We start from the raw sequence: 12,562 nt of genomic DNA on the forward strand, positions 1-12,562 counted from the left end.
ACTTTACCACGAGGTTACAGGAACATTCTTATTAAACATTTACTTCTAGGTACTAGACATGATGGGGCAAATTAGGAGGGGAATTCAATCTTCTCCTTAAATCTCCTGTAATCACATGGGGCCCTATTAAAATAGTGTGAAAAATGCATAATCTGGGAGGTTTAAAAGTCAGGAAGTTACCGGGTGATCAGAAAATCAAACCAGAATAATAAAAAATAATAATATTGAGAGAGAGAGAGTTAGAGAGAGAGAGAGAGAGAGAGAGAGAGAGAGAGAGAGAGAGAGAGAGAGAGAGTTAGTGAGAGAGAGTTAGAGAGTTAGTGAGAGAGAGTTAGAGAGTTAGTGAGAGAGAGTTAGAGAGTTAGTGAGAGAGAGTTAGAGAGTTAGTGAGAGAGAGTTAGAGAGATAGTGAGAGAGAGTTAGAGAGATAGTGAGAGAGAGTTAGAGAGTTAGTGAGAGAGAGTAAGGGCCTCATGCAGAGAGCAGCGCTATTAACAATCTCGCCATTTTCCGGCGAAAATCGCGCTAAAAACAGGCGAAAATGGCGAGGTATGAAAAAAGCGCCATTTTTTTTTCTATTTGAAAATCTCGCCGCGTGGCTGGCGAGAAACTACATCTCGCCAGTCTGAAAAATATCCAAATTCAGAAAGACGCGCTCGCCATCTAGCGGCTGTTTTTGGCGCGATTTTCGTCAATTTTCTCCGCCAACTAAAGTTGGCAAGAAGCAGGAGGTCGCCGGCTATAGGGAAAAAAAATGCGCGATTTATTTTTTTCTCCCTTTCAGCTGCGCGCATCTCCTCATTTACAATTCTCCACATGCAGTAATGCTAAAAATAGCGGATTTCGCCCATTTCTGCATATGGAGAATAAAACTCTCCATTAAAGCTACTTTTTCTTAAACTCTCCAATTTATTCTAGCGCTGCTCTCTGCATAGGCCCCTTAGTGAGAGAGAGTTAGAGAGTTAGAGAGTTAGTGAGAGAGAGTTAGTGAGAGAGAGTTAGAGAGAGAGAGATTGGTTCAATCCTACTCCAGAATCCAAGCTGTTTATTCATTGTGATGATTAAGGTATTTGTAAAGCGCGAGGTCCCCTGTGAGCCTCGCACAGCTGGGGTAACAATGAGATAACATGTATATTGCCAAGTTAATATTACATGCATTTAACAGCGCAGTGGGGAGTCGGAGTGTAGGTGGGACACATACCTCAACATCCGCCCCCTTTTTAACCCCAATAACTGCACCCCTCTGCTTAGGAGTAAAAGCAAGACTAAGTTTTGGGGGGGTTTCTGGACCATAAACTGCCATCTTACTGGAAAAGGTCGGACTTCTGGAAGTGAAAAGTGACTCAGATAATCAGCGAGCTGTCTGTGAAAGTGGAATATATATATATATATATATATATATACATACACATACACATTTATATATTTATATTCTGCATGTCTGAAACTTATCCTTATAAGAAGCCAGTGCTAAGGATACACACAGCCTCTCATTATATCCCAGACTTGTAATTAGCTCGGAGATGGTACTGGAGCCACGTATTTGGGAGATCCCCACACAGCCAGGCACCGATGCAGAGTCATGTTCTCTGTAAAGATCGCAGGGGGCGTGAAAATGAGTTGCCAAATGAACAAGACGTCGGTAATTAGCAGGTCTGTGCAGAGGCACCTGGATTTTAATGTGTATTTAATTGATGTGTGTATTATACTTTGTACAGTGGGCCGCTCTGCAGGACGTCTGCTCATCTTTAGGACTAGTTGAAAACTGCAGCCAAAGGCCCGCCGACCTGGGTGGGGAGTAACTGTCCGGGGCCCCTGGGGGCCCACCGGCTCATACCGGAAGTAAAATCCGAGCAGAAGTCATTGGATAATTTTGACCAAAGACTGCTTTAGAATAAGCCCCCTTGGGCGCTTGCTGGGTCTGCGTGGGGAGCCCACTACACACAGAACCACAGAAATGGTGGTATGACCCGACGCACAAAAACACGGATGACCATCAAATTCAGCGTCTTGCTAGGACTATTCGTAGCCGACGAAAGGGTCTTTTCCCCGCCCCCCGAAACATGCTGCCTATACCACTCTGCTGAATAAACAGAACAAGAGGCTGAATTTGAAGTCACCCCAGTGTTATTGTGCCACGGCTCTTACTGCGCTTTCTCTTAGTAGTATCTTTCATTAGAAAACCGATGTTAGGATTGATGCGTGGCAGGCCCCTTGGGCAACAAGGGGGTTAATTCAGGGGTCCTCAAGACCCCCCCAAAAGGTGACGTCTTCAGGATATCCATGCTTCAGCACAGGGTGTGTCACTAATTGAGCCACCTGCACTGTAGGAGGGAATGATGAGAGCCACCTGTACTGAAGCAGGGATATCGTGAAAACCTGACCTGTTGGGGGGGGGGGGGGGGGTTGACGAAATGTTGGCTAAACAGATAACAAATAGTCTCCTTCTGCAAATTAAAAGCTGTGTTTCTATCCCCGCGTTCAGGGTTTAGCGTCCGCAGAGAGCAAACCCATCATGTGCCAACAGTAGGTAGCCCGTCCCATGGTCCAGCCAATACTGGCCAATCCCATTCCAGCTTCTTCAACGCACACAATGGCTCAAGTGGTCACCGCACGCGGAGTGCTGCAAAGACGTTATTTATTTTTTGTGGGGGGCGAGAAGGGAGAGGGAGGGAGATGAAGGGAGAGGGGGGAGAGGGGAGCTTGGTGTTCAATGGGTTTTGCTGAGACTAATTGTGTGGTGGAGCAAAGAGAGAAAGAGAAAGGGAATTGGAGGAAGAAGGGAGAGAAGGGGGGTGGGGTGGACGAATGCTATGGTGGATGGGTAACGGGGGTTGGCTTTACAACAGCTACTCAATAGAATTCACAACAGTTGAGAAAATATATCTGTGGGGGGCAGGATACTCCTGCTGAAGGTTACACCCCCCCCCCCCAAAAAAAAAGGTTCACCCCACAGGTTCTTGTATATCAAGCTTGTTTCCCAACACAGGTGCCCAGGTGCATTGTTGTTAATAGCTCACGCTGCTTTGTACATACAGTGGTAGTTTTATCACAAAGCAAATGTTTCTCACCCACAGATATTAATCAGAGTACTTAGGCGTTCAGAATACACAGATTCCCAACAAGCTCCGAGAAACCCCAAGTTGTACAAGAAGTTGTATACTTAGGCGTTCAACCAGTACTTTAAAGTAGGAAGCTACGGAGTCGTTTACGTACTGCAAAATGCAGACTGTGTAACAACTATCTACTCAGCTTAGCTAAAGATATAAATACAGCAGGGCCCCGCTTTACAGCGCTCCACTTTACGGCGTTTCACTCATACAGCGCTTTCCAATGTATACCCATATTCATTAGGTTCGGCGCTTTTTCCGTTTTTCCGGCGATTTTCGGCATGAGGCGCTCAGCAGCGGAGTATCCGGCTGTCACTAAGCAGCAGTAGTCTGTGTGGAACTCCTTGTCAGATGCCATTTGTCAGTGAAACAGTCGGGTTACAGCTCTGCATCTCTGTTTTCAAAGGTACAATACAGTACAGTAGGGCCCCGCTTTATGGCGATTTCCGCTTTACAGCGGCGGCCTGGAACGGAACCCGCCCTATGAGCGGGGCCCTACTGTATAGGTGTGTGTGGTGTGTGTGTATATATATATATATATTTCAGAACTGCTGGTCACTCTCTTACTATAGTTTCTGTTCCTGAGATTATGAATTATGAAAAGCTGTCTAGTGGAAAGATTAATAAGTCAACAATTCCTAGAGAAATCCTCTTGCATACAGTGCTTCCACTGCCGCAAGGGATTCTGGGAAGTGACATGCAAATGAGCACACAGAAATCCCAAAAGCCAAATCAGAAAACAAATAATAAGACTGGGAGGGCGAACAATGTTGGTTTCTGGGTGGTTTATACAATGAGTACATTTCAAATGGGATTTAAACCACCTAAATAAATGTATATAACAAAAATATGTCTGTAAAAAAAAATGACACACACACACAAAATGGGTACAAGAAATGGACTTTGATTCCTCTCCCCATTGTAACCGTGTCGCGAGGACTTTATCCTGTTACCTCCCCAAAAGAGAACCCCCCCCCCTCCTCCGCGCCCTTATTCCAAAGGATCTTATCAAGGTGGAAGGAATCGTCGCCAGCTGCGGGTTCCAACGTAACAAAGCGCCGTGTTATCTGTATCACTCGCTCTCCATCATCGCAGCGTGTCATTGGTATTGTGACTGAGGGGGTCGTTACATGAATTAGAGGTAATACTGGGGCTTCAAACAAACAGAACGGGCCCGCTCCAGGTAATTAGCGTGATTAATGCCTGGAAGGTTTTCCTGACGGCAGTGGCGGGAGATAATGGCTTTTAGAAGTCTTTTGTGGCTGATGTTTGAGGAGTATTTGGCGATACAAAAGTTGCTCGGAACAGAAATCAATACTGTGGACATTCCTTTCTAATGGATGGATTTGGTGGTGTAATGGTTAAGCACTCTAATCTTTGGAACCAGCGATCCCAGTTCAAACCGCAGCAGAACCTAAACTTTTAAAGCTGCAGGCCAAGCAATATCGTATGTGTTTTTTATTTGAAATAAATCCGTTCTGGACTATGAGAAAATACTTTCTCATTTTTATTTTTATTTTTTTTTAAACAACTCTGAATGACGTTATTTGCTTTGGATAGCGGCAGAATCTTTTCCGTAACAATGCATTAGCAGAAGTGGTTAATTAGCGAGGGAGGACAATCCATCTTCCGAGTGTACAAATGAGTCAGCCACACATTAGCTGGCCGCGTCTAACGAGGCTCTATCTAATGAGGCGCTATCCGTCAAATGGACGGAAAACTGTCTGTTGCGTTAACCCCTTGGTTGCCGGGGCGCGACGCACGCACGCCACCAATTCCAATAAATGGGACTTTTGGTAAATGTGCAAAAGATTTGTGCCCTTTCAGTTTGCCATGAAGCTACTTCCTCAAAATGTAGTGCCATATATACTAAGCAGTCTTCTGCCACAAACCACCTTCCGGCACCTTCCTGCCCATTCAAGATAACTTGCCCGTGCTGGGTGTTGTAATTTAGAAGAAGGCTTCTTAGGAAACTTGGGCCCAAATCCCTTGTATTTGAATGGACCTTCGGCATATTGAATAAAAGGCTTTAAGGCACGAACCCATATGGTACTGTACCCGTGTGTCCACAATGTGTCACGCACACTTGAGGAAGAGACCTGTGAGGTTCCTGTGCAATAGAATTTCGTTGAGGAATTCTCCACGGACAGATATCAAAACATACAATGAATCTGAAAATGTGCTTCATAATGTAAGACACAGGAGGATGAGCTTTGCTACTTAATGCTCTGAGTGAGGGGCGCTCAACTCCTGTTCTCAAGCCCCCTCAACAGGTCAGGTTTTCAGGATATCCCTGCTTCAGCACAGGTGGTGCAATCAGTTCCTGCTTCAGCACAGATGGTTCAATCAGTGGCTCAGTCTTCGACTGAGTCACTTGTGCTGAAGCTGGGCTATCCTTAAAACCTGACCGGTTGGGGGGTCTTGAGGACCCCCTGCTTTAACATTGGTATCAAAATGATACAATGTATTTATTAAGGGGTCAAATAGTAGGTAATAAGGACGGGTGTGAATATTTTGATATCATGTGTATTTTGCATTTCTTTATTCTTAGATATATTTTTATACGGGCACACAGCTGGGAATATGCGCTTATATTTAGACTACTGGTCGATTAAAAAAAATAGCTACCTTGCTAAGAGAATCAAATGTGGCGCGACTCTCAGTCCCAAGCGCGGCGGGCACAAAAGCAAACTGCCGCGGGTATGGGGACAGTGTCCGCCGCGATCGCGCTGCAGGGGAGGGGGTCCGTGCTTTCCGATCGTAAAACCCCACGCCACACGGTGTTAATAAGTCCGGGTACAAACAGTAAGCCTTGTTACCTGTGTATATTCTCAGCTATACAGCACCGGCCTTGTACAAGGAGTTAGAACACAATAACTGCGTCCGAAATAAGAAGCGCGCAAGGAATCCCTCCCCCAGGGAGCTTACAATCTAAAATAGGATCATTTTGCTTCCTAAAAAAAAGTCTGAGCTCTGGTGAATGTATCTTTCATCAGGAAATGTAGATTACGGCACCATCGAAGAGATTTAGGGGGGTGGCAAAAACGGGGGACAAAATCCAGCATTGGTTTTTTTTAGGGGGGGAGGGGGGGAAAATATCCCATTGAAAACAATTCTTTATTCTGGTATTTTTTCTTGTGTACCTTTAACTTTTTCCCTGCCGTGACTGACCCTACCTTTATCTGTCGACAGGGACTTGATGCCGAGGACTTTGGACGGTCAGATAACCATGGAGAAGACCCCTAGCTACTTTGTCACCAAGGAAGCTCCTGCCCGGATCTCTGCCATGTCAAAGGACGCCAAGCTGATTGTGGTGGTACGGGACCCCGTGACCAGAGTGATATCAGACTACACCCAGACGCTGTCCAAACGGCCGGACATCCCCACGTTCGAAAGCCTGACCTTCAAAAACAGGACTACGGGTCTGATAGACATCTCGTGGAGCGCCATCCAGATTGGCATCTATGCCAAGCACTTGGAGAACTGGCTCCAGTATTTCCCCATGAGCCAGATCCTGTTTGTGAGCGGGGAGAGGCTGATCACGGATCCCGCCGGGGAGCTTGGCCGTGTGCAGGATTTCCTGGGGCTCAAGAGGATCATCACCGACAAACACTTTTATTTCAACAAGACCAAGGGTTTCCCGTGCTTGAAAAAGGCAGAGGGGAGCAGCAAACCTCACTGCCTGGGGAAAACCAAGGGTAGGACTCACCCAAACCTAAACCCAGACGTGGTCCGGAGACTGCGAGAGTTCTACAGGCCTCTGAACATGAAGTTCTACCAGATGACGGGACATGATTTTGGCTGGGACTGAAACCCTTTCAAATGTCCTAGTATTATGTGAAGTTAACACACACGTAGTCGTGTGTGTGTCCGTAAAATGTACAGAGGTCTCTTTTATTATAATTTATTTGTAATTCCTAAGCAATTAATTCACTAAGCTGCCTAACCGCACAGAATAACATGTTTGCCCCTGAGTGTGTTAAACATTCCATCACGCTTCTAACCCTTTCTGGTCTTCAAAGGGTTAACCCTCCCCATTTACAGATCAGCTGATGGTGCTTCTGTCGCAGGCATATACTGAAAAAGAAAAAAAACGCACAATGATGTTACCTTAGTATTTGTTATTTTTACGGGTATGGAGATGTTTGTATGTTGACAAATTAGCATGGCCGATGGTCCTGGTATTACTTTCTGCCTAAATGTACGGCCCACATGGGCACGACTTGCTGTGTGCGCGAAGGGTGTCAACCTTCTTCCTTCAGAAGGTCACGCAATTTATTACAGGTCATTCATTAAAGTGCGATAGTTCCGATCTGGCGCTATAGCACGGAAAAAACTCTTGTCCAAGTCAATGGGAGCTGGCACTAATCGCACTTTATTGAAGAACAACCAACCTTTCCACATCCCGTATTGTTCTAGAAAGAGGGGGTCTTTTAAATCAAGATAACCGCTGGGTGCAAAACTCTTCAAAGCGGCGGGTGAGGCAACGTTCCTCAAGCTACTGCGAAACGCGCTTCCCAGGTTACAATCACAGCACACAATAAAACAGCATCACCTAACGTGGGAACTAGTATCTCTATAAATTATGGAGGACTAGAAGTCGTAGTGTGTGGTCACGCCATGCCGTTCCTGGAGAGGCCTCGAGCACAAGGTGTCGATGTTTTCTTTGGCCCAGAAGGGACATTGTAGGGAACGTTATGGAAGATGCACAGAGATGAGTAATTGGCTATGTCAGGATACTTCTGAGGTTTCGAAACCTTGAATATTTACCGAACGCCATAGCTCGGGAGTAGGGTAACTGGTCTACTCCCTGCTGCTCTCCAAAAGCATTTTCCATGGTGTTCTTTGCTTAGCCAAGCATTTGGTTATATGGATTTAACGTGGTGTAGAGCAGGGGTGCGTAAACGTTTTTATCTGCGCCCCCCTGCCTGCTCGTGCTCCCCCCTTACCTTTTCTCCTGCGTTTTTTGACGTCACAGCATCATGTGAAGTCGCCTTGCCATGGCAAGGCGACATCATGTGACCCCACGGCATCAAGGAGACAAGGTAAGGGATTTCCAGCGGCCTCGCAGGCTCCCCCGGCCTTTCATTTAAATGTTGCGGGGGAAAGCCTGGGGCCCCTGTAATCGCCACTCGCTGCCCCCCCCCCCCCCAGGAAATGCTGCACGCCCCAGTTTGTGCACCCCAGGCCTGGTAACAGGGACTTTGTATCATCAAAGGATCCATATGGTATATGTATCAAGTCAGTCATTGGGAGAAGTGCAATCTCCGTGTCTTCCAGTAACGCTGGTTATGGAAGACACAAAACAGTCTTGTTTTTCCTTAAGCCCATTTCAAAAATCATTCTCTATCTTGCCCCGTAAACTTCATGCTTTCCTACTGCTTTCCCTGACCAGATGAGCTTACACTCTATGTTTTTGGTGCCTGAGGCACAGGGAGGTAAAGTGACTTGCCCAATGTTACAGGGAGCCGACACCGGGAATTGAATGAGGTTCTCCTGCTTCACACTCAGTGCCATTGTTTACAGACTCAGTGTCTTTACTCACTGAACCTCTACTCGCTGAGCCTCTACTCGCTGAGCCTCTACTCGCTGAGCCGCTCCTTCCTAATACATCGATTTAAATCCGTAATTAATTAATGCAAAGACTTTGCTTTATATCATGGTGATGTATCCATTTACACATTATGTTTACGAATAGCTTTACCCTTCCTTAGAACCACTAGGTGCTCAGCCCAGTCACGAGGACCTCTGAATTTGGGGGCCACCTTGGCTATTGCGGTTAGGATTCATAATGGAAATGTCCCATCTTGTGACAGTAATCTAGAGATTGATACCCAGCCTTAACCCCCATTGCTGACACGGGACAGTAACCGCAACCCCTCCGGCTGCCGAAGAGTTACCGGTCAGTGTGAAGGACAGGTCCTCCTGCCCGTGGTAAGTGTAGGATATTTCCATGTAGCCAGCATCAAATGCAACGTGACAACGTTATCTTCGTCATACAAACATCCAGAAGCGCTCGGGTCCAGCTCTGAAGCATGATCCTGGAATCTCACATTGCAGTTATGAAATATAATATTCCTTTCACTTTCTCACCGCGTATTCTCGCAGAACCAGACACTTTGTATCTAAGGGGGCCTTCATCTTTATGTGGACGCTTCATACACTATACCAGGAGTGGCCAACTCCAGTCCTCAAGGGCCACCAACAGGTCAGGTTAATTACATCCCTGCTTCAGCACAGGTGGCCCAGTCAACGACTGAACCACCTGTGCGGAGGCAGGGATATCCTGAAAACCTGACCGGCTGGTGGCTCGAGGACTGAAGTCCCCCCCCCCCCTGCACTATACAAACATCTCTGTGATCCTTTCCCCCCCCCCCCCCCCCACCCTACAAAAAACAAGTTCCCATTACTAAAATATCAGAGCACTGCCCTGTTGGCGGTAGGAAGCGTTTTACTGCCCTGTAGATAAATGAAGAACTTTAATTTCCCCGCACTCTTGGTCTGGCACCCACTAAATTCCGTGCTCCGTGCAACGAGCTTTTAATGATGCCCCTTTTAAAATGATGAAATGGGTGCAATTAAGCCCCGTGCTTCAATGTCCGTACTTGGCAGCCATGCTGGAGAAAGGGCAGATTAAACGTGAGGAGGCCAACATAACCCTTTCCGCTCCCGAGGGCCAGTCTCCCAGAAAGATTTTGCACACGATCTAGGCCTCCAAACCTGGGGTACGTAGGCTGCTGTCAACTCACTTGTTACCATAATCAGGGACTGTAGGTAGTTGAACTATAAAAACCAAGAGTAACTGGTTTTACGGCTTCGTCTCAACAGCTTAGGAGTTCAATGTTTCACTGCTGCTAAGAATTAAATGGCTATGCAGATATCCGTAGAAGTATTAAAGATCTTGGGACATAGCATATAGGGGATGGAAACTATGTTTTTGACCCCATGGCGATGCTATGATACCAAGTCGGTACAACGTCTATTGAATGGCCACTGTCGTTGGCCTTGGTTACCATGGAGACGCGAGGCCTACACATTGGTTTTGTACATAATATATTTCTGGGTTTGTCATGGTTTGGTCTTCTGAAGAAGGGCTTTGTCAGACGGAAGTGTGACATAATGGTTGAGTTTTATTCAGCCGGGTTATTCAAATCCATATATATTTTAGTGCTTCACGATCTATAACCTGTTAATTTAGAATAGCGAATTTATATATATATATATATATAAATGTATATATATGAAAAAGAAAATGTAAAATATAAATAAAAAGCAACACAAACGAAACAGAAAAAAGTGTCAATTGTAAATCAAGTATTTTGTGGTATGTACAATACAAAATTAATTTTACACAGAAAAAAAAAGAGGTTTCTAAGGAAAACGGCATTCTGATAATTCATACTATTTCTTTGTATGAGCAAATAAAACTATATTTTACCAAGATAATGTGGATGTTCTGTCTTTTTATATGAGAGAGTACATTTCTAAAGACCAATAATAAGGATGGGCGTGTTCGTGGGTTCGAAACGCCAACTTTGAATACCAGTGTATTTTATGTACAACGCTCCATATACTGAAACTATCCAAGAAACAAATAGCATTCTGACCCGTGGGGCAATTGTGGCCCATTCACTTGAATATACCTCTGCCAAATTAAGGGCCAGCAAGAGGTTAATATGTGCTATGGCTTAGTAACACACCCCGAATATGTACCACTGTTTAACAGACAGGAGTGTTGGGAATGCAATAAATTTTAAGTGATGGGTTGGTGAACCTCAATCTGTCTCCTGAATTATTCAACAGGGGTGCTATGCATGGCCACACACCTATTTAACCCCCCCCCCCCCACACTCTGCAGAGGAATCCAACGGAAGATCTTTCGGTTAATGAAACTATACATATGTGGCATGTTTTCTATCCTCTTGGTACACACAACAACAAAAAAAGCAGACAACAACTATTTTCTGTGTGAAAGTTACTCAATATTAGGTGGGTATTGTGATAGAAGCAAAATAAGGCTGTATGTAATGCAGAAACACACACACACACACACACACACACACACACACACACCTGTACAGACGTTCCCTCATTTAAAAGGAATCACCGGAGCTGAAATTCCGTTCATTTGGGTTCAGTTTCTGATACCTCCTGCCTCCCATCCCAGGAATACGGGTGGGGTGAGAGGGACGCGGCTACTGTAAGGCACCTGGGACAATTCCGGCTAACCAGCGCCATAAGACAACTTCGAGTGGACTATAAGGTGTCTTAACTTAGCACCAGTTAGTAAATATGGCCCCATAAACCTCACCAGTCCCCTCACTACCCACCATTGTTACCAATCCCCGGACAATATTATTGGGCATCAGTATTTTGTTCCCAAACTGAAGAGCGACGGAAGAGTTTTCGAGTCACCCTATAAATGACAATGTCACCTGCCCCCTCTAACAAGGTGGATTTCAACAGGTCTGGCGCCCAAACCAGAGTATACACACAATGCCGCATAATGTCAGCGTAACCCTCTCATAACCCAGAGGGAACCCTGCGCAAACACTAGCGGGGGTCCTTAAATCTTTTGAGCACTTGTTCTGACAGGCCCAATTAATAATGGTGTTCCTCCGGCAAAAAAAACAAAACCCCACTGACCGCTTTCCAAAAACCTCTGGTTTCTGAACGGTTTGAGCAACGCCAAACCTTTACCCACAAGTCTAACCCTTTCACGGGCGCAGACAGATACCAAAAAGGAAAGCTTGTGATCCAGTTAAAGTTGCAGCCGCCATCTTGGCGTTGTAAAATTGCTTTGCCATGTTTAACGGAGCCATTCTTCCTGATTGAGCCACCTGTGCTGAAGCAGGGATAGCCTTACAACCTGACCTGTTAGTAGCTCTTGAGGACTGGAGTTGGGTACCCCTGCCCGAGACAGCGCAGTTTACCAAATACAGCCACTCTGACCCAATAAGCTCACACTCTAATTCAGTACCCAGGCTGCCGAGAGCAGCCTCAGCGCAGAGCTTGCACTGGCCGTGAAATTGGATTCATAGCAAGGTGTGTGATCCCTCGGGGCACAGATTCAATATCAGGCAGACAGAGAAATATTTGGCGTCTTGCTCACCTAAATGATAAAGTCTGCGGCGCAGTGAGGAGGAGGAGGAGGAGGAGGAGGAAGGACAAGTCATTTCACGCGGAAAACGTTTCCCTTCCATTTTTAGCAATTGTAAAAAATAAAAACAATGTCACCAACAACAGCACACGAGCCTTTCCGTGAGGTAGCGATGTGTTTCCATATATATCTCCTTCCTCAACAGTGATAGTCTTGTGACCTCGTCTCCGAAGAATACACATTTTTACAAACCGGTACTCACTTTTTCACGTCAGATCTGCCTTTATTGAAGTGTCGCTGCGGAACGGAAGAGGGGCGCCAAATGTTGTGCCTGCCCGCGGCGCCATAAAGT

At 45.8% G+C, this 12,562-nt stretch overlaps 1 protein-coding gene across 1 annotated transcript in view; it reads left to right on the forward strand.

Moving 5' to 3' along the window:
• LOC142472606 (heparan sulfate glucosamine 3-O-sulfotransferase 3B1-like) overlaps positions 1–10,807 on the forward strand; it is a 31,401-nt gene extending 20,594 nt beyond the window's left edge. Inside the window, exon 2 of the mRNA XM_075579680.1 lies at positions 6,303–10,807. Coding sequence (XP_075435795.1) covers positions 6,303–6,921 — 619 coding nt within the window. The 3' untranslated portion in view covers positions 6,922–10,807. The remainder of the gene's footprint in view (positions 1–6,302) is intronic.
• The last annotated feature ends 1,755 nt before the right edge of the window (positions 10,808–12,562 follow it).

This window comes from Ascaphus truei, chromosome 22 (assembly GCF_040206685.1).
Source record: "Ascaphus truei isolate aAscTru1 chromosome 22, aAscTru1.hap1, whole genome shotgun sequence".
NCBI lineage: Eukaryota > Metazoa > Chordata > Amphibia > Anura > Ascaphidae > Ascaphus > Ascaphus truei.